This window comes from Mirounga angustirostris, unplaced genomic scaffold (assembly GCF_029215605.1).
Source record: "Mirounga angustirostris isolate CCGP_5_RB_7025 unplaced genomic scaffold, mMirAng1.0.hap1 SCAF_5, whole genome shotgun sequence".
NCBI classification, from domain to species: domain Eukaryota; kingdom Metazoa; phylum Chordata; class Mammalia; order Carnivora; family Phocidae; genus Mirounga; species Mirounga angustirostris.
In genome coordinates, this window is record NW_026991713.1 from 11,686,246 (window position 1) to 11,711,675 (window position 25,430).

Sequence of the window (25,430 nt, forward strand, 5' to 3'; positions counted from 1 at the left end):
ACTGTGCCCAAACCTCTCAGTGATGGTAACGAGCACTAATTCTGTTCAGTCCGCAGCGCGTGTGGCCCTGCGCTGAGCTCTGTGCTCTCCCGTTCAGTTCTCACAGCCATACTGGGGACGAGGCACTATTTGCTTGATTTCTTCACTTTATTCTAATTAAAGAAAGCATTGTTCCCATTTTCCAGCTGAGGAAGCAGGGGCTCCTCCCAGAGGTTATAGCCCCAGGTCACCTAATTAACGTTTGGTCCTGGGCTTGGCCTGAACTGGGGTGTGTCCTAGTCTTGGTGACGACGATGATGATGCTCAGCCACCTCTGGTTTAAGGGTGGCCCAGCTGGGCATTGGTAGACCATGATGGCAGTGCATGGAGGCGGGAGGTAGAAGGAGAGAAGACCCTTAGGTCCTTTTGATGTCGCGCTTCTATGTTTTTCTGCTGTCTGATGCGCCACCCTGCCCTGTGCGGGAAGCCCCCTGCCCCTCCTCCCAGCATCCTCTGAGCCCTGCTTTCTTGGGCTCCAGGGGACAGGCTGCCCAGCAGAGAGGCAGCCGCTGACGGACAGCCTCTCTGGGACACGCTGCTGGCTCCCGGCGTGGCTCCGAGGGCCCCGTGGTGGCACGTGGTGAGTGGCCTGTCTGCTCCTGTCTAGATCAAAGCCTTGGAGCTGGATAGCAACTTGTACCGCATCGGCCAGAGCAAGGTCTTCTTCCGGGCCGGCGTGCTGGCCCACCTGGAGGAGGAGCGGGACCTGAAGATCACAGACGTCATCATCGGGTTCCAGGCCTGCTGCAGGGGCTACCTGGCCAGGAAGTGAGTCCTTGGAGGGGCCCGCCTCCGCCTAGCCTGCCCGTGCTCGGGCCCTTCCCAGCTTTCCTGCTGCACAGGGGCACTGACGCTGGTCGGGGATCGGTCTGGTCCGGGACACCCAGGTGGAGCTCTCTGCCCCCTGCTTTCTGGATTTATGCCTGAGGTTTAAAGTGACCGGCTGGGAAGGGGGTGACTCTGGGCCTGATTTGCCTGCCCCAAACAGTCCTGCTTACCAGTATTCCTCACCGTGTCCCTCGTGTGGGAATGATGCCCAGACTCTGTCCCCAGAGTCCCCTGTGCTCCCGGGACAGGAGCCCGTCCTCGAGTCCAGAGCAGCTCCTTCGAGAGTGGGGCTCACCTGCTGCAGGACAGTGGGTGTGGTGGCTGCATGTTGGGTCTCCTGAACCCCGAGATCTGTACTTGGGGCCGTACGTTCCAGTGTGAGCTGGGAACCCTGGGAAACGGAGCATGGCTTTGTGATGCTTGGGCAAATGGAGCCTTCATGTATCCCAGAGCCCCCCAAGTTGACATCTTAAGCCCACCTTTCCGGACATCAGCTGCTGACATTTTGCCACCAATCAAAGACCACTGATGGAGGGTGGCAGGAGGGTGGGACACTGAAGTCACTACGTCTCCCGAATGACCAGGAGTCACACTGGACGCAGATCTAATTCACAAGGGGCTTCCACCCCGTGAACTCACTTGCCCCTTGGTGACCTGGGTCCTTGTCACCCTCTGCGGGGTCACCCACAGGACTCACCCCCAAGGCCAGGCTCCTTCCCTACACTTGTGTCTTGAGGAGTCTCAGGCAGGGAGGGGTCGGCTGCCCCGGAAAGGCCTCCCGTCTGCTGGAGGTGTGCGGTCCCCTGCCCTGACGGGGTCCCTCTCCCCAGGGCCTTCGCCAAGCGGCAGCAGCAGCTGACGGCCATGAAGGTCCTGCAGAGGAACTGCGCCGCCTACCTCAAGCTGCGCAACTGGCAGTGGTGGAGGCTCTTCACCAAGGTGAGTTCCGACGGGCCTCCCTCGCTGCGGCCCCACGAGCGCCCTCGGCCTCCGTTGTGGCGCAGGGACAGGCGGGCCTCCCGCCGGCCTCTGTGCGGGACTTGGGGCCCTGGGAGCAGTGCGTAGCCTTGGCCTCAACCCCCCCCCCCCCGCCCCCGTGCCGTGTGAGCCAGGGCTGGGCCTGCCCTGCGGGGTCCGGAGCGTGCACGCCATGGCACGTGTCTGGTGTGGACAGCCTGGCCGCCGGGCCTCGCCGGGTGCTGGGGGCGCTGTCCTCCCAAGCAGCCACAGGGCGGTGGGTCAGAACGTGCACACAGCTGCACAGGCTTTCCCCTCCCTAGCCTCTCAAAAAAAAAAAAAATCATCTTGAACGTCGTTCGGGCTGCTTTCATTTGTAATAAATAATTTGTGGCCGTTGTGAAAAGTTAGACTGACAAAGAGCATGAAAAAGAAAACGAAGGTTCACACGTGCTCCCTTCAACCCCGAGCCAGTGTCCGTGAGGAGTAGACGTTTCACTGTTCACTCTGCTTTTTTTATCCCCTTTAAGCCTCCGCTCTGTAAACCATATGCATTCTTACCTAGCTGAGCTCTGACTTGCATAAACAGTCTTGTGTTTCGTGTATTTTCCGTTTAAAATTCCTTCACGAGCATCATTTTTTAAAAAGTCAGCATGATGGGGGCGCCTGGGTGGCTCAGTTGGTTAAGCGACTGCCTTCGGCTCGGGTCATCATCCTGGAGTCCCGGGATCGAGTCCCGCATCGGGCTCCCTGCTCATCGGGGAGTCTGCTTCTCCCTCTGACCCTCCCCCCTCTCATGTGCTTGTTCTCTCTCATTCTCTCTCAGACAAATAAATTAAAAAAAAAAATCTTTAAACAAACAAAAAAGTCAGCATGATGTTCCCTGGAGACATTTGCTGTTTTAGGTGGCTCCTTTTCCCGTGGTGTTTCTTTCTCTCATTCCTTGTGTTCCACCATTGTAAACGTGCTGTCCGCGTCTTCGTGCAAACACGGAGGTGGTGTCCCTGACCTGTACTTAGCAGGGTCAGGGGCCTGTGGTACACAGCGCCGAATCGATCTCCAGAAAGATGGTGTGTTTGTGCCTCCCCCTGAGCGGGTCCAGTTGCCTGGCGCTCTGGCCAGCTTGCCCTGGGCGCGGGGGAGGGCCCGAGCAGGCATCCTCAGCCGAGCGCCTCTTCTGCCGTCTCTTCCAGGTCAAGCCGCTGCTGCAGGTGAGCCGGCAGGAGGAGGAGATGATGGCCAAGGAGGAGGAGCTGGTGAAGGTCCGGGAGAAGCAACTGGCTGCCGAGAACAGGCTCACGGAGATGGAGACGCTCCAGTCCCAGGTGGGTGTGTGCAGGCACGGCCCGGGTAGTTGGGGCGGGGCTCCCCCTGCTGCCACCTGCTGGCCAGCGGCGGGCGGGGCGTGTTTGGAGGGTCACTGTCACCAGCGGCTCATCTCTCTGCAGACCCCACTTGGGGTTCTGTGATGTAGGGAGGCGCCCGGTGGGGCGGAAAGCTCATGGGAGTTGGGGGAACCTCTCTGAGCCTGTTTCCCGGGGATGGTGGTGCGCAGCTCCCGGGGTAGCGGTGAAGGATCCGGAACGCGACGTTTGGGAAGTGCCTGGGAGCCTCGGCACCCTCGAGACGGGAATTGCTCCGGTCGGCACGGTCTCCTCCCCACAGAAGCCTGAGCGCGGGAGCCTCCGTGCTGCTGGGGCCTGAGGAGCTTGTGGGGGACTCACGCGGTCCCCGGGCTCTTTGCAGCTCATGGCGGAGAAGCTACAGCTGCAGGAGCAGCTCCAGGCGGAAACGGAGCTGTGTGCTGAGGCCGAGGAGCTCCGGGCCCGCCTGACCGCCAAGAAGCAGGAGCTCGAAGAGATCTGCCATGACCTGGAGGCCAGGGTGGAGGAGGAGGAGGAGCGCTGTCAGCACCTGCAGGCCGAGAAGAAGAAAATGCAGCAGAACATCCAGGTGAGGCCCCTTTCCCCTCCAGAGAAGGGGCGGGGCGCAGCGCCCCTGGAGCCGGAGAGAGCGCAGAAATCGCTGGGGCCCGTTTGCTTGGGGCGGCCTCTAAGAGCTCCTCTCTGTGGGCAGCGAGCACTGCCAACGGAGCAGCGAAGCCAGTTCAGTTTCCCTCCGTCCTCGCTGCGGTCGGTCCGCGGGGCCAGGGCGATCAGCTCGGCCTTCTGCCCGCGCCACTGGTGGGCAGCTTGGGAGGAGGCACCTCAGAACCAGGGAGCACACGGTTGGCCGGGGTCCCTGTCTCCGTCCCCCAGTTTTAAAGACGGAGCCCACAAGTGCGGGGTGGGCCGGGTCCATGTAGTCTGCCGCCCCCATGGTCTCCCCATGAGCCCCCCCGCCACGGTCTCCCCGGCTCTGCGGCAGGAACTGGAGGAGCAGCTGGAGGAGGAGGAGAGTGCCCGCCAGAAGCTGCAGCTGGAGAAGGTGACCACCGAGGCCAAGCTGAAGAAGCTGGAGGAAGACCAGATCATCATGGAAGACCAGAACTGCAAACTGGCCAAGGTGAGGAGGCCCTGAGTGCTGAGCCGCGCGGGCGGTGGCTGGGTACAGGCCAGACTCCCGGCCCACTGCCTCCCTCCCTCTCCTGCAGTCACAGCGTCCGCGCCGTCACGGGTCCTCTTCTGGATGTCCGTGGCCTCCAGGTGCCAGCGTCCTATTCAGAGGGATGTTTGTCACCACTGAGTGGGGCCCGAGGGCAAGGCTTGGCACTTCTTCTCGGTGAAGCTCTCTGCAAGCTCCCGAGACCCGAGACTTGTCGCTGAGCCGTCTGTGGGGTGTTGCCCATCCGTCCCCGGGGGGCTTTGGGGACTGTGGTGGCTCAGTGTTGAGGCACAGGTGCCCTCCTCCAGCCGTCCCCAGGGTAGTGGCTGTTTAAGAGTCTCTTAGAGCCAAGTCGGGTCCCTGTCACAGTCTGCCGGCGAGCAGATAAAAGCCCAGAGTCATGTCAGGAGAAGGAAAGACGGTCAGAAGGCCATCCTCAATTCCGAGTGGGGTGGGGCGGACGTGGCAGGACACCAGCCTGCAGACTCTGTGACACGAGACGGAGTCGCCCAGGCTGGATGTTGGCGCTTGTTTAGTCCTGGGACTGTGAGGTCAGCCTGGTCGGGGACCCGCTGAGATTAGGACTCCAGCAGGGGCCACGCGGCAGAAGCGGGGGGAGCAGCCAGGGTGCTCTGGGGGCATGAGGAAGGCGGAGGTCGCAGCCCACCCAGTGGATGGGTGCCGGGCACAGAGAGGGTAGAATCATTGCGTCTGAATCCCTTGGGTGCCTTCTTACCTGAGCCCAAACGGGTGACACAGGTCCAGGAAGGCCTTGGGCACCCACATCTGTAGATCCTAAGGAAGCTTATCCAGCTAATTCAGGGCTGCTAGTGACTTTTCTTTCTTTCTTTTTTTTAAGGTTTATTTATTTGAGAGAGACCACTAGCGGGAGGGGCAGAGGGAGAGAATCTCAAGCAGACTCCCCGCTGATTGTGGAACCTGACCTGGGGCTTGATTTCAGGACCCCAAGATCATGACCTGAGCCAAAACCAAGAGTCAGTTGCTTAACCGACTGCGCCATCCAGGCGCCGGCTAGTGACCTTTCAGAATTATCCTTTGATCCAGAAAATCCTAGTGTGTCAAGTATTTAAGGTCCTTCCCTTGGTTCAATCCTAAATTTCTGGGCAAGTTATATTTGAGGAGAGCTGAAGTGTTCTGTGCTCAACTGACTTTTAGCTCTGACCCACCCTCGGCCCCGCAGGAGAAGAAGCTTCTGGAAGACAGAATAGCCGAGTTTACCACCAACCTCATGGAAGAGGAGGAGAAGTCGAAGAGCCTTGCCAAGCTCAAGAACAAGCATGAGGCGATGATCACCGACCTGGAGGGTAAGAGGGTAGTGGGCAGGAACTGAGGCGTCCCCACTCCGGGACCCGCCTGGGCCTTGCCGCCAGGAGCAGGAACCCTGGGCTGGTCTCATGTTCTCTGGGTGCAGGCACGCTCGGAGTCTGCAGCCCCCAGCCACTGCCCTGAAAACCTCGGGGACAGCTCTGGTCCCCACAGGAGTCTAGGCTCCGGGCACCGGCTGGTCTAGGAAGGGATGTTCCCCCACGTGAAGGGCTCTCAGAAGAACACCCTGGCGTTTCTTTTCTGTCGTGTGCCATGAGTTGCACAAGATTGAGTTCCTAAGAGGTCCTAGATCTGAGCCCAGCTCTGCTGCTTATCAGCTGTATCACCTCGCAGCTCTCCCTTAATCTCTGTGGGCTTTAGTTTCTCCTTCCTCTAAGGGTCATGGTGAACGTGTGTCCACGGGGACTACACTGAATCACACGCAGGCACACACCGTGCGTGCTCTGCAGGGTTGGACAGATGCTGCGAGAGACTTGCTGGACTCGGGGCAGGTGACCAGTTGTGCCTTTGTCTGAGGATTTCTCACCCCTGCTTCTTGAGAGGTGTAGACAGCGGAGGGAGAGAGGAGAGGGGACCGCTGTGGGGGCTCCGAGCTCATGCCAGAAACCACTGCTCCCTCGGCAGAGGCTCGGGGCAGCCCCGTGTGTCCAGGACAGATGTTGACTCCCTGCACATGTAGGGCCCAAACTGTCCAGGCTGACCACCAGGAGGGTTTTCCCAGCCCCGCCTGCCCCCCTCATGTTTGGAGGGGATGAGGCGAGTCAGGCCGGCAAAAGGGAAGTGAGGTGCTAGAGGGGTCTCACCCTGCGGACTCCCTCCCTCACCCGGGAACAGTCTGAGACACAGTCGTCCAGGTCTAGGAGGGCACAGCCACTGGGCAGGCAAACACCGAGAGGGGCTTCTTAGTTTGACACTGACTAGTGTTAACAAAGTTATGAAACCATCTGAACACGTGCGTGTGCACATAAACACGGCTGGTGGAAGCATGAACTGGTAGGTGGCCTTGAACGGTCTGGTGTTGCCTGGTGGCTTTGAAGCTTCACGTGCCTACAGCTAACCCAACGCTCTCGGCCACACGCACTGGGGGTTCCGGGCATCGTTCCCGAGGGCGCACCGCGAACACGACCCGAATGCCCCTCCGCTGTAGCACAGGGAGATAAGCTGTGGTATGTTCACCCGGCGGAACACTAGCCTGGTCCACGTGGATCAATTGCAGTGACACTTAACTTGCTAAATTTCAAGGTCTTACTCTTAAGTGACAAAAGCAGGCGCGGACTCTGGGCTAGGAGCTGTGGTGAGTGCTTGCAGATATTAATGCCCGTGAGCTTCGCAACCTAACGAGGCACGTGGTCTCATTATCCTTGTATTCAGATGACGCACAGAAGGGTTAAAGGGTTACCTGAGTGACGTCCTAGTGGAAATCGTAAAGCCAGACATTGGACCCTGACCCCCCGCACCGACTGTAGAATTCATGCAGGACATTCCCTTACACAGTTTAGGTTCTTGAAAACTAAGCCATTCTTTTAGGGAGGAAGACCTGGTACAGCCTTAAAGGAAAACAAGGGAACTGGGAGCACAACGTGCAGGAGAGCGTAGGTCCCTGGTGGGGCAGGTCGGCAGGGTTTGGGGCGACACCGGACGTGGCAGCTCGGGGATGTTCTTTCCTTCATCCAGGTCTTGGGTATGAGTGTCTGCATGTCGTGATCCTTTAAGGCTCACGTATGTTTTAACAAAAACTCAGTATTTTTTGTAACAATGAAAAACAAAGATGGGAAAAATCTCTGGGTGCTGAGGGCTCTGTCGGTCTCCCCTGGCTTGCTGCTCAGAGCGCCTCCGAAGAGAGGAGAAGCAGCGTCAGGAGCTGGAGAAGACCCGCCGGAAGCTAGAGGGGGACTCTACTGACCTCAGTGACCAGATCGCAGAGCTGCAGGCCCAGATCGCGGAGCTCAAGATGCAGCTGGCCAAGAAAGAGGAGGAGCTGCAGGCCGCCTTGGCCAGGTGAGGGCTGGTGCCCCCTGCCGGCAGGTGCCGGCACCTTCCGCCGTGCCCCCCGTGAGTGGCTGCCCCCTTGATGCCATCCCATAGCAAGACCTGTCCCGTTCCCTAAAGGCACGCGTGCAGCTGCTTTGTCGTCCGTTTGTAACCCCCAGAGGTCACCTGCAACGTCACCCAGCACCAAAGGCCTTGCCTTTCTTGCATATTTAAACTTTCTGGCTACAGGCATGCTAAAAAAAAAAAAGAAAAGAATCTTTGTTTTAGATTCACAACAAAATTGAGCAGAAGGTGCACAGTTTCCCATACACCCCTGCAGTGCCCTCCCACCGCCCCCCGCAACACGGCCTCCCGCACTGTCACTTCCCCGCCCAGGGTGGCACATTTGCTGCAGTTAATGAACCCGCACTGACGTGATTATCACCCCCAGAGTATCTGCTCGTATTTTTCCTTAGTTGCTGTAATGATGGACTGTAGCATTTTATTTCCTTTTTAATTTTCGCTTAATGTTTGTTCATTTATTTTTACGTTTAGAACACTGAATTTCAGTTTGGAAAATGAAGTGATTCTTCTGTGGGGTTTTTCAGTTCACAGAGTGGTTTTGTTCTTAAATCTTCTGGAAGCTTCAGATGTTTTTGCCGAGAGGAGCACCTGAGGGCAGGCCATGGTTACGACTTCTGGAAGTGGCTTTGGCTGCTCCTCTCCAAAGCCTTTTCTGCACACTCTGCTTCCTGAGGTGGAAAGAGCCTCCTCCTGATGTTGTCTCTTTGGCAGAGTGGAGGAGGAAGCCACCCAGAAGAACATGGCCCTAAAGAAGATTCGAGAGCTGGAATCACAGATTTCTGAGCTCCAGGAGGACCTGGAATCTGAGCGAGCTTCTAGGAATAAAGCTGAGAAGCAGAAGCGGGACCTTGGGGAGGAGTTGGAGGCTCTGAAAACGGAGCTGGAGGACACTCTGGACTCCACGGCTGCCCAGCAGGAGCTCAGGTGCGCTGTGCGGCCAAGTGGCCAAGTCACTTGAGGATGGGGGTGGGCGGCAGGGAGGGTGATGCCCCCGGGCTTGTTGAGGAAGCTGGCTTGGAGTTGGGGTGAGGCCGGGGCGAGACGCTGATTCCTCCACAGAGTGGGTCTGCGAGCCTGGGTTGGAGGATGCATGGCCGAGGAGGGAGGCCACTGGGCAGCAAGGCTGGGGTAGTCGGGGCCCCTTGCCGGCCTCTCTGCAGCTGGGGAAGCAGAGCCCAGGGCGGCAGCCAGCCCGGTCCCCAGCCTCCATCCTGAGGGTGCTTCTCTCCAGGTCCAAACGCGAACAAGAAGTGAACATCCTGAAGAAGACCCTCGAGGACGAGGCCAAAACCCACGAGGCCCAGATCCAGGAGATGAGGCAGAAGCACTCACAGGCCGTGGAGGAACTGGCTGAGCAGCTAGAGCAGGCGAAGCGGGTGCGCGTGGGCTTCCCTGGGGCCGGGCTCCATGACTGCGGGTGGTGCCGGGGGGGGGGGGCCCTCCCCGAGACTGGCTGCCTCCCCGGGCCAGGCCTGCAGAGCAGAGCAGCTCCAGGCTCCAGCCCTTAGCGGCTGTGTGACTCAGGCAAGTAGCTACCTCTGTGCCTGAGTTTCCCCAACTGTAGAGGAGGCAAGTGATAGGTCTGTGTCATGAAAATCCGTGACAGTTGGCGTTGATGATCAGTAAAGCATGTGAACAGTAAGGACTCAGTAAGTTGTTCAAGAATGACCGTCAGTATTTTGTTTAGGACCCGCCAGACCAGAAGGTCTCCAGGAATTGGAGTGGCCTGGTGCCGAGTGCCAGAGGGCCCTAGGGTTTTCTCTGGAGCACCCGCACGTGGTCAGCTGCAATCTTGATGGGAAGCCTTGGGATATTAATCCTGCTAGTCTCGGGCAGGCGGCTGGGCCAGGGAGTTCTCAAGACCACGTTCTGCCTGCCGTGGCTCCCAGCGCGAAGCCGCTCTTGGTGGCGGCCCAACAAGTCAAAGGCTCTTCCGCGTGGCGGCCTGTAAAATGCTCTCAGAGGCATGCCTTGTCCGTCTGGGCCCCTTCTGGTGGCAGCCTTCCCTTGCCCTTCAGCTTTTCCTCACCCAACACACCTTCGAGTTTGTGCGGCTGCCCCTTGCATGTGCCTGTGACCCTGTAGCCAGCTCAGTGGCTGGTAGAATGGGATGGTGGAGTGGATTCTGTAAATGCCGCTTTTATATTTTTGTATTTTCTGGAAGATCATCACATTATCACTCGGAACATCAGATTTCAAAGAGGCTCTGCTGGAAGCCCGACTCTGAGCGGCTATAATTTCCCTCATCTTCTGATATGCTAAAGTCCTAGTATCAGTGATGATAGCCCCTCACACCTGAGCGTGAGGGAGGCCAGGCGGGGACTTTCCGAGCTGAGGACACGTGCTGCATGTCCCGTCCGGCTGAGTGAGGAGTGCGGGTCAGGCCCGAGCGTCCGGCCCGGGGCTCTTGGCAGCATGCATCCCCTGGGCTGGTCCTCCGGCGTTCTCGCTGCAGAGAGCAGACTCCGGATCTGGACCGGGCAGTTGTCCCAGCCTCCCGCCAGGGCACAGCTGCCCCTTTCTACCTCGTGGCTTGCGTCCCCACAGGTGAAAGCCACCCTGGAGAAGGCGAAGCAGACCCTGGAGAACGAGCGAGGAGAGCTGGCCAATGAGGTGAAGGTGCTGCTGCAGGGCAAAGGGGACTCTGAGCACAAGCGGAAGAAAGCCGAGGCCCAGCTGCAGGAGCTGCAGGTGAAGCTCACCGAGGGAGAGCGCGTGCGCATGGAGCTGGCCGACAAGGTCGCCAAGCTACAGGTGAGGCCTCCGCTGGGACCCGGGCCTGGGCGGAGGTACCTGCCCCTGCGCCTCAGTCTTGGCCTGGATCTCCAGGGCTCCCCCTCTCTTGAGCGAGGCCTTTGGGGCGCAGCCCGTGACTCTGGCCCCCCTGGGCCTGACGGCTGAGGTGGGGCAGGGCAGTCATGGTCCTTGTCCTTCCCGTGCCCCTGCAGGTTGAGCTGGACAACGTGACAGGTCTTCTCACCCAGTCTGACAGCAAGTCCAGCAAACTCACCAAGGACTTCTCCTCCCTGGAGTCCCAGCTGCAGGACACGCAGGTAAAGACAGAGGCAGGGCCCAGCTCCTCTGTGACCCACGGGGTCTCCGGGTCCTCCTGGCACCCCCGCCGGCTGTAGCAGCTGTCCCCCGAACTGGAGGGACCGGCTCCTCCTTCCCGTCGAGGGCATGGGGCCCGTGAGGCTCTGCCCCTGTGCCTCCTGAGCCCCGGTGCCCCGCGTGTCTCGGTGCAGGAGCTGCTCCAGGAGGAGACCCGGCAGAAGCTGAGCCTGAGCACCAAGCTGAAGCAGATGGAGGATGAGAAGAACTCTTTCAAGGAGCAACTGGAAGAGGAGGAGGAGGCCAAGCGGAACCTGGAGAAGCAGATTGCCACCCTCCATGCCCAGGTTCAGTATCGGCTCCCCCTGGATGCCCCGCGCCCCCCGGAGACTCCGGGAAACTGGGGGTAGTCTGCAGGCTGAGCAGTGTCTGGCCGGGCACCCGCGTGCACAGGGGACAGGAGGCCCAGGCCTGCTGCGAGCCAGGCGCCCTCCCTTGGGGAGCTCCTGCCCTCTCCAGCCAGAGCTCCTAGCCAGGGTCCCGGGTAGAATTCAGGGGTCTGTACACGTGGATGGAGGAGGCCTCACGTCTGGGTTTCCGTCAGTCTGGCTGACGTTAGCGTTTTGTTCCGTCGTGCACGTGGGCCATAAGCCACGCCGGCAGTGGTCCATGTGGCGCGAAGGAAAACCAGCGGTCACCGTGTCTGCGCTGTGGCGGGCTTTGGGGATGTCATGGTGCTCCCGCCGCTTTGGGAGCTCGTACTTGACACGCTAACAAAGGAGCACACGGGTTACTGGGTCACAGTCTAAAGAAGTACCCAGCAGCCGCATTTTCCTGTACTGGTTTGGTTGCTGATCCTCTGTATTTTACGCACGTTAAAACATCATAAGGAGGAGGCCAGTGTTTTCCTAGACTATCAAAAGGTCTGCAACCAGAAGTAGATCAAGAGTCCTGTTACATCCTATCCTAGGACCTCAGTGGTCAGGCCAGGAGATCTATCTGCACCACCTCCTGGGGGTGGGCCCGTAGCCCGTGCTCCAGTCTGGGTGGGAGTAGCGGATGGGAGTAGCTGGTGGGTGCGTGTCATGGCAGCTTTGTCTCTGGGTGCGAGGAGGGGCTGCGGGATGGATGCCTGCGGAGCCCTGGCGAGCGGCCGATGGAGGGGACTCCCCTCTCTGGGCTTGTCTGGAAAGCAAGCGGCTCAGTGTACATCTCGACAGAGAGGCTGCCCCTGGGGCTGCACGCACTAGGCAGACGCCCCCTGCAGAAACCCCATTTCTCTCACCCCGGTGGAAGAGGGACGTCTCTGTGACCAGGTCTCTGCTCGTGGGGTGCAGGCTGGCTGCCACCGCCCCACGCACGGGCTGTCTCCCAACTCTGTGTTCCTGCCCAGGTGACGGACATGAAGAAGAAGATGGAGGACGGCGTGGGGTGCCTGGAGACTGCGGAGGAAGCCAGGAGGAAGCTCCAGAAGGACCTGGAGGGGCTGGGCCAGCGCTACGAGGAGAAGGTGGCTGCCTATGACAAGATGGAGAAGACAAAGACGCGGCTGCAGCAGGAGCTAGACGACCTGCTCGTGGACCTGGACCACCACCGCCAGACTGCCTCCAACCTGGAGAAGAAGCAGAAGAAGTTTGATCAGGTGGGTGCCTCCGGGCCGCCCCCCGCGCCTTTCCCATCAGGCACAGCCGCGGGGAAGGCGAGGGCCAGGGACACCTCACCACCTAGCTCAGGAGGGCCGCAGGCCAGGCACGCAGGGGTCCCCCTTGCGGGGCAGGGCGTCTCTTCCTTCCTCTTTCCTGTGTCTGACGTCTTTCAAATTGTCTGTAATGAACCAGTTTTACTCTTATGTAGGATTTTTTTTTTTTTCTTTCCTCTCAACACGGGGCTCGAACTCACAACCCTGAGGTCAGGATGGCCCATGTGCTACCAACTGAGCCAGCCAGGCGCCCCTATGATGTAGGATTTTTATTTACCCGTCATACTTCCGCCTAATTCCAAAAGCTCTGAGGCAGCTTATAGAGAGACCCAGACAGTGGGGTAGGATAGGAAAGTAGAATACGTCAGGGGTTGGCAAAACCGACCAAGCACTGCCCCATGCCTGTTGCTGGGGGTAAAGGTGCGCTGGATCCCACCATGCTCCCTGGCTGCTTCCATGTTTCCGCAGCAGAGTCTGGCAAAGTCTAGAGCATTCACTCTCTGTCCCATTAAGAAATGGGCCTGGGGAATAAAGAGGTATCGGGGGATTGGGGAGATGGGGAGATGAGGTCTGGCCACGGGTGGGCCCACACGGAGAGTGGACCCCGAGAACTTGAATGTAAATGGGCATCCTTGACGAAGGCCACAGTTGGAGTCTGGGCCTCTAAGCAGCCAGATTGACAGGGTTTTTAAGGAAAATACCAACCGGCTGTTCAGGAAAACAGGGCCTTTGCCGGTTCTGAGAGAGTAATGTTCCCTGTGGGTTCTCATGGAAAGGGTGCCATGTTTCATACAGAATCGTATCAAATGACAAAAACGAAACAGACCGCACAGCGTGCTGACAGACGTGATCGCTGTCCTCATCTGGTTACGAGGACATGCTGGATGGCCTGCACCACGCTTGGGGCCCGCCGGGTACCCCAGGCGATGGCTTGGTGCCGGCTCTTTGTGGTCCCCTCCCCTCAGACTAGCACCTAGGATCTTCAGTCCCCAAGGACTGGGTCTGGGTGCTTTGCCCACCTGAGGGCAGGGGGCTCACGGTGACCACCTCTCCCTCAGCTGCTGGCCGAGGAGAAGACCATCTCTGCCAAGTACGCAGAGGAGCGCGACCGGGCCGAGGCGGAGGCCCGGGAGAAGGAGACCAAGGCGCTTTCGCTGGCCCGGGCCCTGGAGGAGGCCGTGGAGCAGAAGGCAGAGCTGGAGCGCCTCAGTAAGCAGCTCCGCACAGAGATGGAGGACCTCATGAGCTCCAAGGATGACGTTGGCAAGAGCGTGAGCACCGGGTCGGCGGCCGGCTCAGGGAGGGACCCGAGTGGGGACGTCCCCAGGGACTAGGGGCTGAGCAGACACCGAGGCCGGGGACCTTGGGGACCTCGTCCCTCCGCTCCTGACTCGGGTTCCTGGGGGTGGGGGGGCAGGTCCACGAACTGGAGAAGTCCAAGCGGGCCCTGGAGCAGCAGGTGGAGGAGATGAAGACCCAGCTAGAGGAGCTGGAGGACGAGCTGCAGGCCACCGAGGACGCCAAGCTGCGGCTGGAAGTCAACCTGCAGGCCATGAAGGCCCAGTTCGAGCGGGACCTGCAGGGCCGCGACGAGCAGAGCGAGGAGAAGAAGAAGCAGCTGGTCAGACAGGTGTGGATGGCCCCCCACCCCTCACCCCTGTTTCTGGCAGGTTCCGTTCTCCTTCCTCTCCTGGGTTGTGGTGGGTCCCTTGTCCGCTCCTCCCATGTCTGTAGGTTCTAGTCCCCTGTCTCCAGGGTCGGGGACCTGCTCTTTTATGGCCAGTACTCTTCGTGGGCCCCTGGAGGCCCCGTGCAGCTCCCCCGGGCTCAGAGTGGAGCAGGGTCGGGGGGTGGGTGCCGCGGCCCGAGCCGTCCGCCTGTGCCCCAGGTGCGGGAGATGGAGGCAGAGCTGGAGGACGAGAAGAAGCAGCGCTCGATGGCCGTGGCCGCCCGGAAGAAGCTGGAGATGGACCTGAAGGACCTGGAGGCCCACATTGACTCCGCCAACAAGAACCGAGATGAGGCCATCAAGCAGCTGCGCAAGCTGCAGGTGAGCTCTCGGGCCGTGCTGGACGCGGCTGCACCTGCGGCTCTGGGCTCAGGTGGGCTGGGACGCCGGCCGGGTGGCCGGTGAGCCCTGAGAGGCGCCACCCTCCCCTCTCTGCGGATGGTGCCCTTAGCCCTGGAACGGAGAGCAAACTTGCAGTGAGATTATTGACTGTGCGTGCATTAAATAAGGAAACAAATCCATGCACACCTGGAAAGGCAGTGACGTCAGGGACGTAGTCACTTGGTGGGAGATTTTCAGAGTAAGCCAGATATGGCTCGGGTCCCGACCCGATCCGGGCTTAGTGGACGGTGATCAAAGCTTCTGAGCTGAGCACAGAACCCCATGTGCAGCCCAGAGCACAGAACACACACGTGGGAAATTCTCACCTCACCGATAGTTGAAGAGCACAGATTTTGTTTGTTCATATGTTTTTTGTTTTAATAATGATTTTAGCGTAATTAGCATACAGTGTTCTATTAGTTTCGGGTGTATGATACAGTGATTCATCCTTGTGTCCGTATATTACTCCGTGCTCATCAAAGTAAGTGCTAAAGATAACGAATTTCATTCTAGTCTACTTATTTATTTATTAAAAGATTTTATATATTTATTGGAGTGTGAACACAAGTGGGAGGAGGAGCAGAAGGAGAGGGAAAAGCAGACTCCCCTGAGCTGAGCAGGGAGCCCGATGTGGGGCTCGATCCCAGGACCCTGGGGTCATGACCTGAGCCGAAGGCAGACGCTTAACTGACAGAGCCACCCAGGTGCCCCAAAGATAACAAATTTGAAAAAGCAGCTCTGAAAAGCCGCGTCGTACCCCGAAAACCAGCAGCAGGAAGAACAAATTCTGTCCGTTGACAAGGTCGTGGGGTGTAGATGTTCTTGTTGCTGGCAGTTGTACCTGGTACCATCTGGCCTGGGGAATCGCAATTTGGGATTATGTGCAGAAGGAAAAAAGCCAAAATCCTATATGACCACGGTCCTGAGAGTTAAAACCAGGCACAGGAGAAGAACAAAGGAAATGCGTTTCTGCCGTGGGGGTTGACCTGGCAGGTGGGCATTGACCCAGAGGAGCAGGTGTCCCCGGGACAGGGTGTTCCTGTCAGCAGGAAGCTGTAGGAAGTGCGGCCCAGATTGCAGCTCGGGCTAACGTGTAGCCAGCGACTCACAGCTTCCAAAGGTGTGCTTTGTGAATCCTGATGGTCAAAAACGTGTGGAAACGACACAGGATAAGAGAGACCGGTGTCCTTGTTATTTGGCCCTCTTCCCGTTGGTTACACATGGCATCGGGCTGAAAGCAGCCCGAGGCTCCTGTGGGAGGGGTGGTGGCTGTGGTGGGGGTCCCAAGCCTCTCCCGCCCGCCACAGGCGCAGATGAAGGACTGCATGCGGGAACTGGAAGACACGCGCGCCTCCCGCGAGGAGATCCTGGCGCAGGCCAAGGAGAACGAGAAGAAGCTGAAGAGCATGGAGGCCGAGATGATGCAGCTGCAGGAGGTGGGCCGGGCCCCAGGACGGCACTCGGGGGCGCCAGCAGGGGGCAGCCCACGGCCTCCACCCGCCCAGCTGGCAGCCCCCTAGCCCAGCTCCAGCCGTGGGTTGGGGGTGGTTTTGGCTTCGTGAAAGCATTCCCTACAGGGTTGCATTAGGTAGCCAGGCTTCCCGGTGTGACTAAAACGTGTGTGTGAATTAAATTGTCACCATTTGGGGCCAGCTCCCTTGCGTGAAATGAGGCTTTGTGGTAATCACCTCCTGCTGGCCAAGGGGGGTCCTTCCCAAACGCTCGGGCGCCACGCGTCCCCCCGCCTCGTCCGTCACACGTGAGGCATATCGAGAAAGCCTTCCCTCCGCCTTAGGCGGTCTTCTTCAGCGTGAGGTGACTCGCCACCCAGTGCTCCTAGTGGGGCTGGGTGTCCAGGCATGTTGTCATCCATCTCTCCTGATGGCTGCGCTCTCCTGCCTGGGCCTGCAGTGAGCTCTCCCTCTGAGGTCGCGTGTGGGTCTCTGTTGAGACCACCTGACCCACCTGGCTCTGAGACTTCCGTGTTCTCGCCCTAACTCACATCCCTGCCTCGTCCCCCCGACTTCTGGTCTCCCCGGAACGCAGAGGGACCAGCATCCCATTAGGACGGGACAGTTTTTTCATTTATCTCTACATCCCCAGCACGTGACTTCGTTCCTAACACTTAGAGGGCTTTGCAAACATGTGGCGCCTAAGCCATGGCCTCAGAGGAAGGACTCAGCCCTGTGAGCCAGAGGGGCTCACGAGGAAGGATGTCGTGGAGGAGGCAGACGTAGGAGGGGGTTGGAGAGGAAGGGCCAGGGGCTCGGGGAGCATGGTGCCGCAGAGTACCGGGGCTTGCGGGGCTTCGGGCCGAGCGGGTCACGGTCTGCGTTCTCATGGCAGGAGCTGGCAGCTGCCGAGCGTGCCAAGCGCCAGGCCCAGCAGGAGCGGGACGAGCTGGCCGACGAGATTGCCAACAGCAGCGGCAAAGGGTGAGCTGTGGTGCGGCGTGTTTGGCTGAGGGCAGGGGGTGCCCGTCCCCTGGGACAGGCCCCATCTCACTGCCCCCCCGCCCTCACGCAGGGCCCTGGCGTTGGAGGAGAAGCGGCGCTTGGAGGCCCGCATTGCCCAGCTGGAGGAGGAACTGGAGGAGGAGCAGGGCAACACGGAGCTGGTGAACGACCGGCTGAAGAAGGCAAACCTGCAGGTGGGTGGGGCTGGGCCGCCTGGGTGCTCCTCACGTGCCAGGCTCTAGACCCCCCCCAGACAATGGCTGGCGGGAGCCCAGGGCTCACTGGGCTTCGGGGAGCATGTCCCGGCACCTGTGAAGGTCTCCCTTGGTTTCGCTGTCTGGACCCTGGCTGTGGTCCAGAGCTTGGGGCCCCAGGGCCTGGTGTTTTCAGGGGCTCTGCGGGACCCAGCGGCCTGCCTCTGCCCCAGCCAGGGCCCCCCGGCTTTCCTGGGGTCACCAGCCCTCCTTCCCGCAGATCGACCAGATCAACACCGACCTGAACCTCGAGCGCAGCCACGCCCAGAAGAACGAGAACATGCGGCAACAGCTGGAGCGCCAGAACAAGGAGCTCAAGGTCAAGCTGCAGGAGATGGAGGGCACAGTCAAGTCCAAGTACAAGGCTTCCATCACCGCCCTCGAGGCCAAGATAGCACAGCTGGAGGAGCAGCTGGACAACGAGACCAAGTAGGTGTTCCTGCCCATCACCTGTGACAGCCTGCAGGCTCCTCTGTTCCTGCCCGAGTCCCAGAGGCCATTGTCCCCCTCCTGACGGTCGCTCATCCCTTCCGCGGGGGCTTCATGGAGTTTGCATAGGAGCCCCCGGCCCACCTCCACAGTTGGGGTTTGGACTTCTGTCTCTGGGGGCTGAATCAGACAGACGTGGGGGTTCTTGCCCGGTTGGGCAGGCAGGCTGTGGGCCCAATGAGACTGAGGCTTATTTGGAGGCAATGGGCAGGTCACACTGGGCCCCAAGTCTCAATTTTGCCTTCCCTTGCTACATACCTGCTCTTTGGACTGTGTCACCTCCCTCCCTGAGCCCGTTCCCTCTGTGAAAGGGGGTAGTCACCGTGCCTCCCCTGTAGGAGACCAAGCACGTTGTGGGTGTTCAGTGGGGATGGCCCGCCGCCTCAGCCTCGGGGCCTCCCCGAGGGGCAGATGCCAGTGAGGCCCGAGGATGGGGGTGTCCAGCCGGTGGTATGTGGCCAGACCCTCTGAAGGAGGGTCGCTGAGCCGCCATGTCTGTACCCCGCAGGGAGCGCCAGGCGGCCTGCAAGCAGGTGCGTCGGGCCGAGAAGAAGCTGAAGGACGTGCTGCTGCAGGTGGATGATGAGCGGAGGAACGCCGAGCAGTTCAAGGACCAGGTGTGTGTGCGCGCGCGCGGGGCCGTGGGGCCGTGGGGCCGCGGGGCCTGGTGGGCCTCCCGCGCCAGGGTCCCTGACCAGGGCCTCTGGCCGCACGTCTCCGCAGGCCGACAAGGCGTCCACCCGACTGAAGCAGCTCAAGCGGCAGCTGGAGGAGGCCGAGGAGGAGGCCCAGCGGGCCAACGCCTCCCGCCGGAAGCTGCAGCGCGAGCTGGAGGACGCCACCGAGACCGCCGACGCCATGAACCGCGAGGTCAGCACCCTCAAGAACAAGCTCAGGTGAGCCCCGTCGCCTCCCCTGCCCACGTTGCGCCGTTGCTTCTCCTCCCCAAAGTTCATGTGCTTGAAAAAGCACGTTTCAAACGAAGCTCCCAGAAGCTGGTTCCATTTGTGCCCGTCGGTGGGCCCGGTGCCGCGCTGTCCTCTGCTGCTGGGTGGGCGCTCGCCCCCTGCGCCGGTCCCCGGCCTTCTGAATAAACGCTGAGCTCTTGGGCTCATTCGTTGCCATCTCGTCTGAAAAATCTGCTCGCGGGGCCGCTTCAGACCTGGGGAGAAGGTTTCCAGGCTCGAGGTGGCCCGGCTGGTCCCTGGCACGTTTGAGGGGCCTGGTCCGCGGTGGCCGAGTGCGGCCCGGCATCCTTCCCCGTCCGTGCCAGTGCCAGCAGGGAGGGCTGCTGTGCGTTTGTCGGGGAGCGTTAGTCACCGTTGAAGAAGGATCGAGTGGTGGAGGCAGAGGGTCTTTTTCTCCAAGGTTCTCACTTCTCTCCCTTAAGCATAAAAGCAACAAGAGCAGACATTCTGTTCTAGTCCGTACTTAATATTAACGTGACGGGAAGAAGGTGTTGGTATTTGCGTACCGGGTGGAGTTATTCTGTATCTCTTGGTTTCACCTGTTTTGTAGGAAGTTTGAGCGTTTGTGTGCAGGGTGGCATCTTGCAGAGGGTGACTGTCCGCTTCTGGGCCTTTCTCCCTCGCGGTCAGTCCCAGCTTCCTGATGTGTTTTCACCAGTATTTTGGAGTGAAGTGAGAGGCTGTGGTCCCTGAGGCTCCCTGTTGCTCCCCCCACCCCACCCTCCCCCAGGATGTTAGGACCTGGTGTCCCTCTACAGATGGCCTTGAAGTGTGTGAGCTGCACTTGGCCACCCTGGCCGGCCCTGCTGACCCTGTGCCTCTGTCCCCAGGCGAGGGGACCTGCCGTTTGTTGTGCCCCGCCGGATGGCCCGCAAAGGTGCTGGCGACTGCTCGGACGAGGAGGTGGACGGCAAGGCGGACGGGGCTGAGGCCAAAGCTGCCGAGTAACGTCTCCTCCTGCTGCCCGGGACGGACGGACAGGCCGACAGATGACTCCGCCTCCCCTTTCCAGCCCCCGCAGCACCCCCCTCCACCTTCTTGGGACTGCCGTGACCGTGACCTCCCCACCCAGTCCCACCAGGCCAGGGGACCTCAGGCCTGTGCCTCCCCGCCCGCCGCCCTCAGGTCTTTCTGGGGGCGTTTGGCTTCCTCCGCTGCAGTCCCCTCCCGCACCCCTCCCACCCCCAGAACCTGATACCAAAGAGTCCGAGTCTTGGGCCCCTGGCCTGGGAACAGAGTGACCAGCAGGATCTTTGGCCCTCTCGCCGCACAGCACAAGATGGCGAGGCAAGGAGGGCAGGCCACCGGGGATGGGCAAAGAGAGTTTTCTACGAATCTATTTTTCTTCAGACTAAGAAGTTTTGATAGCCCGACACCCCAAAAGAGTTGTCACCTTCCCCCACCTCCGCCACCAGCTCCCCCTCCTCCTTTGCTGTTGGCAATCACACACGGCAACCTCACGACCTCCGCCCCGTCGGCCCCCACTCCCGTGGGCCCTGGGCGATTAGGTGAGAGCAGGCCCCGGGACGCCCCCTCTGTGCCGGGCACAGAATGCAGGGGGCGCGGAAGGAGAGTCACTCCTCCCCACCCGCTCTGGGCGGCGCCACGGTGGTCTCCTTCCTGTTTCAGAGTGTCTCCAGCGCAATGAGCCCCTTCCCTCCTTTGCCGAGGGCAGCCGGCCCCTGCCCCCGCGGGGCTGCTGGGCCGAGCAGACAGGGCCTCAGGGCCAAGCGGGACAGGCCAGCCGTGGCTTCTCCCAACGTTCTTGGGGACCAAATGTATTTAATGGTTAAGGGACTTGTCCCAAGTCTTGACAGCCAGAGCGTTGTGAAGGGCCGGTGGCCCTCCCACACGACCTTGTACCTACTCTAGGACTGGGGCCCGGGGGCAGATTTTCTGTACCGTGGACTCAGCGTGGTTTGAAAATCTGCCACCTGCACGGATGTGTTTGAAAGGAAAAAAAAAATTTTCTCCCCCCCCCCCCACTTCTTATAATAAATGATAAAATTCCAAGTCTTTATCACTGCCTTTCCTCTGGAACCACGTTTAGAAGAGAGTAGCTTGTCCTACACTGGTCTACACTGGTTGCTGAATTTACCTGTATTCCTAACTGTTTTGTATATGCTGCATTTAGACTTACTTATGGCAAAGAAGGCATTTTTTTTTTTTTTAAAGAAAAACTCAACAAATCATGAAGATATATGAAAGCTACGTATGCCTAGAAAGCTCTGAATTCAGGTCCCAGTTGCTGTCACAAAGGAGTGAATGGAGCTCCCAGCCCCGCCCCTTTTTTATATAATAAAAGTGCCTTAGCATGTGTTTCGGCCCTCACCACCACAGTACGCTGGTTTACAGATGTTGCCACTGAGCGCCGCAATAAACAGTACCATGTGCTACGAGCCTTGTCCGCTGGTGTCTGTCTGCCCGGGCGGGTGGCCTGCATGGGACTGCGTGTGGCTTCTGCCAAGGGCACCTACTTTGCATCTTTTTTTTTTTTTTTTAAGATTTTATTTCTTTGAGAGGGGAAGAGAGCGAGCGAGAGCACAAGAGCAGGGGGAGGGAGAAGCAGGCTCCCCGGCTGAGCAGGGAGCCTGATGCAGGACTCCTTCCCAGGACGCTGGGATCATGACTTGAGCCAAAGGCAGACGCTTAACCGACTGAGCTTTTGTGCATCTCCTAGAAGCTTCCCGTAGTGCAGTGTGGCCGAGGCAAAGGCTGGGCGAGGGGTGGCAGTCGTGCAGGAAAGGTGAGCTAGAAAGGCAGGCTGGGCCGGGGCAAGGACACTAAGAGGGTCTCCTAGAAACCTCTGTTCAGTTACTCAGTACCCACCGTGCGCTTGACTGGGGTTAGGGACACAGACGTAGGTGCTGACTTCCAGGAGCGTCCTTAGTTGTCAGACAAAGCCTGCCCTCTGGAGATTCATCCCGAGTTGAACGTAAGCAGGACCAAGGGAGTCGGTGACCGGGCCTGTGGGTATTGGAGCAGGAGGCCACCAAACTTTTGTTCCTTCATTGGTTCTTTTAACAGAGGCTGAGGGAAACCTGGCCCCTTGCGGGGCGCCTGGAGCACAAGGACAAGGAATACAAGATGTCCCTGCAGCTGCAAGAGGGAGGGAGTGAGGGGGAAAGGCATTCCTTAGAGAAGGGCTGTGGCGTGGACCCCAGCAGCCCAGCTGCGCACCGCCGGGGTCCTGGGACCACTGTGTGGCCAGCTTGGCTGCTACGGAAAGCTGTGAGCTTCTAGGCAGCGGGTCCCCGGGCCTCCGTCCACCCACTCCTTCAGCCTCTGCGCAGGTGCAGGTGCGCTCGCGGGCCCCTGGGAGGGAGCCGCAGATGACAGGTGGGGGTAGCCAGGCACCAGAGGACTTTGGGTGCTTCTGCTCCCTTTCTTAGGGGCTCCAGGGGAGAACTCCTTGCCTCTCCAGCTGCCGCGACTCCAGGCGTCCCTCCGATCTCTGCCTCTGCCTTCACATGGCCGCCTCCCCCACAACTCCCTGTTGTTTCTCTTCTGGGTGTCTCTTGTAAGGACCCTAGTCATTGGATTTAGGGTCCACCCAGATATTCTGTGATGATCTCAAGATCTTTCACTTAGAGGACTTGCAAAGCCATAAGGCCTTTCCGCATAAATTCACAGTTATGGGGTGCAGAGATGAGGTCATGGGCATGTCTTTTGAGGGACCACCATTCAGCCCACTGCAGTACTCAGCAAATATCCATCCACCCCTTCAGATCCATGACTCGACTCTGTACTTCATGCAGGGCAAGTGCTGGACCGGGGACCCGCCCTGCCCACTACGGATGGGCAGTCCCAGGGTCGCCTGACCCACCCACCACACAGAGAGGGAAAGAAGTTCACAGCATATGTTTTGAAAAGAAACAGGGAGGGAGTAGTCAGAAAGAACAGGGCAGAGGCGAGGAAGCCATGATCAGGTAGGTCTCTTCCTGCAGAAAAGCAAAGTGATGAGGAAAAGCTGCTCCTTCCTGCAGGTGAAACTTCCACATCTGGGGGCTCTGGAGGGGATCCTGGCACAGTGGGAGGTTGGGAGGGGCCTCCAAGGTCCTGTCTCTCTTTAGAGCCTGATCACTCAGCCACAGAAAGGAAAGAACTATTTGTATGGGCAGCAACTTGGATGAGGCTCAAGCACATTACACTGGGGTGTATTTTTTAAAAGCCAGTCTTAAAGGGTTACAGACCGTATCAAATATTCTCAAAATGCCAAAATTAAAGAGATGGAAAGCAGGTTGCCAGGAGTTAGGGAAGTGTGTGACCCTAAAAGATTAGTGCCAGGGAGTTTGCTTGCAGGGACAGAACAGTCTGGAGTGTCGTGAGGGTCCCGTGAATCGACGGGTCCTAGGCCTCTCATATGGACGTAACAGTGAGTGTGGGCAAAAACTAGGGAGATTTGAGTGATGTCTGTCATCCAGTTCCTTGAACCCAGCTCCGTGGCCTTGCTTTGAGAATGACCATAGTTAAGGAAGGTGTCACCACTGGGGAAATGGGGTGAAAGGTACACAGGACTGTACTTTTTTGTCTTGTTGAGTCTACAGTTTGTGGGGGTTTTTTTTGTTTTTTTTTAAAGTCTGATTCAAGAGCTGAATGGTGATGGTGATGGGGGGGCGGATCGGTGGGCAAAAGTAGGGGAGCCACGGCCAGCTTCATGATCTGGGGAAAACGACTTCATTCTCAAACGTCTGTGTGTGTCCTGGTCTGTACGTGGAGGTGATCGAGACAAATACCATCATGCACCCTTGAGGGGGTGCTGGGAAGACAGAAAGAGGTCACGCAGACGCCGTGAACGCTCAGGGAAATAGCAATTCTTTTTTTTTAATTTATTTTTTTTTAGATTTTATTAATTTATTAGAAAACATAAGCAAGGGGGCAGGGGCAGAGGAAGAGGGAGAAGCAGACTCCCCACTGAGCAGGGAGCCCAGACGTGGGGCTCGATCCCAGGACCCCGAGATCACGACCTGAGCTGAAGGCAGACGCTCAACCGTCAACGGAGTCACCCAGGCGCCCCAGAAATAGCAATTCTTGTTAACTGAGCACCTACTGTGTGCCGAGCACAGTCCTTACCTTGCCTCTCTTCATCCCTTCCGTACCACTGTCAGGTATGTACGCTTCCCAAAAACAAGGAAACCAAGGTGCAGTGAGAAACGGGGCGACATAGTCAAACAGGGTTGCGTGATGCCCCATAGTCTCCACCGCTCATGGAAGGGGCACCTGGACACAGTGGAGTTTGGGCCCCGCTTGTCTGACCTCCCGGAGGTGGGGAGCTGTGTCGGGAGCATCCGACACCTGCGCCAGTTGCCGTGGGCCATTGTGGGCGCAGCCAGACCCAGCCCCCCGCGGCCGCCAGGGACTCGGACCGCTGGGCTGGCCCCTGGCCGGCTGAGACCAGGCAGCCAGTTCTCGTGGTGGTTGAAGTTATGTGACTGTCTCCAGCCAACAGGGAGAACTTGGGGATGAAACCTACATTTTTGGAATACTTGAGGGTTTAAGGATTTCTCTCCCTCTGGGCTGTCTAGCTATTTCCCCAGCAAAATGAGTTTATGCGGGAACAGCAGAGGAATTGCAGTTCGGGACAAACCGTGGGGAACCCCAAGCAAGTCCCGAGAGACAAACGGAAGGTAGCTTTTACTACCTTTTAAGAGGAAACTGGGGAAGGTTGCTGGGAATACAGGTTCAGTGGGGGAGAAGAGGAACCGGTTTCTCACTGGCCTGCAGTGGCGGGGAGTGGGTCGCGGCGGGGCAGGGAGGGATCGTCCTTCTTTTTCTTAGAAGCAGAGGATGAAATCCCTGCATGAACAGCATCCTCCCTCATCAAGAGAGTTCCGAGCTGCCTTCTTCCCCCTGGAAGGGCGGGCAGAGGGACCTGCAGAGAGCGCCCCCTGCAGGGCTCCCCTCCACCTTCCTGGAGTCTCTGTCCCACAATGGGGACAGTGCGGGAGCTAGAGAAGAAAACAAGGAACACCAACCCCGGTTCCCCAGGTTTTGGGCAAGCGGTGTCAGCCATCTGAACCACAGGTTTCTCTTCTGTGAGATGAGAAGAAATGTTTTGGTGGGACGCCTGGGTGGCTCAGTCTGTTGGGCATCTGCCTTCAGCTCCAGTCATGATCCCAAGGTCCTGGGATCGAGCCCCGCATTGGGCTCCCTGCTCAGCGGAGAGCCGGCTTCTCCCTCTCCTCCTTGCTCGCTGTCTCTGTCTGTCTCTCTCTCAAATAAATAAATTAAAAAAAAAAAATGTTTTCCTCCCAGGGCTGTGGTAGCAAATACCATCATGCATGAAAATGCTTTGCAAAGCTTTAGTAAAGGGGTTGGGTGCTATTATTTTTTTTCCACGAAAGTCGGGCTTTCTAAGGATTTATGATTTGTTGTTTCTTATTTTGTTTTTATGCAAGTGTAGTTAATATACAGTGTCATATTCGTTTCAGGTGCACAATATGAGCAAACAATTCTTCATATTTCTCAGCGCTTGTCAAGATAAGGGTACTCTTTGAAAAAATTAATTAGTGAACTTTAAAAGTTCGAATTGCAGTATAGTCAACATGCAGTGTTAGTTTCTGGTGTACAGTATAGGGATTCAACAGTTCTGTACACTACTCAGTGCCCATTACAAGTGCGCTCCTCACCCCC

General features: G+C 58.6%; 1 protein-coding gene across 3 annotated transcripts in view; it reads left to right on the plus strand.

Annotated features, from left to right (window-relative positions):
• Positions 1-21,193, plus strand: part of MYH9 (myosin heavy chain 9) — a 90,669-nt gene extending 69,476 nt beyond the window's left edge. For all 3 annotated transcript variants that reach the window (XM_045872604.2, XM_064590636.1, XM_064590637.1), the window contains 23 exons: positions 647-807; positions 1,698-1,806; positions 3,018-3,149; positions 3,571-3,777; positions 4,192-4,329; positions 5,570-5,693; positions 7,542-7,713; positions 8,482-8,694; positions 9,002-9,146; positions 10,318-10,524; positions 10,719-10,823; positions 11,016-11,168; positions 12,215-12,463; positions 13,579-13,791; positions 13,938-14,150; positions 14,409-14,570; positions 15,938-16,066; positions 16,977-17,065; positions 17,157-17,280; positions 17,561-17,769; positions 18,338-18,446; positions 18,553-18,725; positions 19,628-21,193. In XM_045872604.2, coding sequence (XP_045728560.1) covers positions 647-807; positions 1,698-1,806; positions 3,018-3,149; positions 3,571-3,777; positions 4,192-4,329; positions 5,570-5,693; positions 7,542-7,713; positions 8,482-8,694; positions 9,002-9,146; positions 10,318-10,524; positions 10,719-10,823; positions 11,016-11,168; positions 12,215-12,463; positions 13,579-13,791; positions 13,938-14,150; positions 14,409-14,570; positions 15,938-16,066; positions 16,977-17,065; positions 17,157-17,280; positions 17,561-17,769; positions 18,338-18,446; positions 18,553-18,725; positions 19,628-19,745 — 3,654 coding nt within the window. In that variant the 3' untranslated portion in view covers positions 19,746-21,193. The remainder of the gene's footprint in view (positions 1-646; positions 808-1,697; positions 1,807-3,017; positions 3,150-3,570; positions 3,778-4,191; positions 4,330-5,569; positions 5,694-7,541; positions 7,714-8,481; positions 8,695-9,001; positions 9,147-10,317; positions 10,525-10,718; positions 10,824-11,015; positions 11,169-12,214; positions 12,464-13,578; positions 13,792-13,937; positions 14,151-14,408; positions 14,571-15,937; positions 16,067-16,976; positions 17,066-17,156; positions 17,281-17,560; positions 17,770-18,337; positions 18,447-18,552; positions 18,726-19,627) is intronic.
• Positions 21,194-25,430: the final 4,237 nt, after the last annotated feature.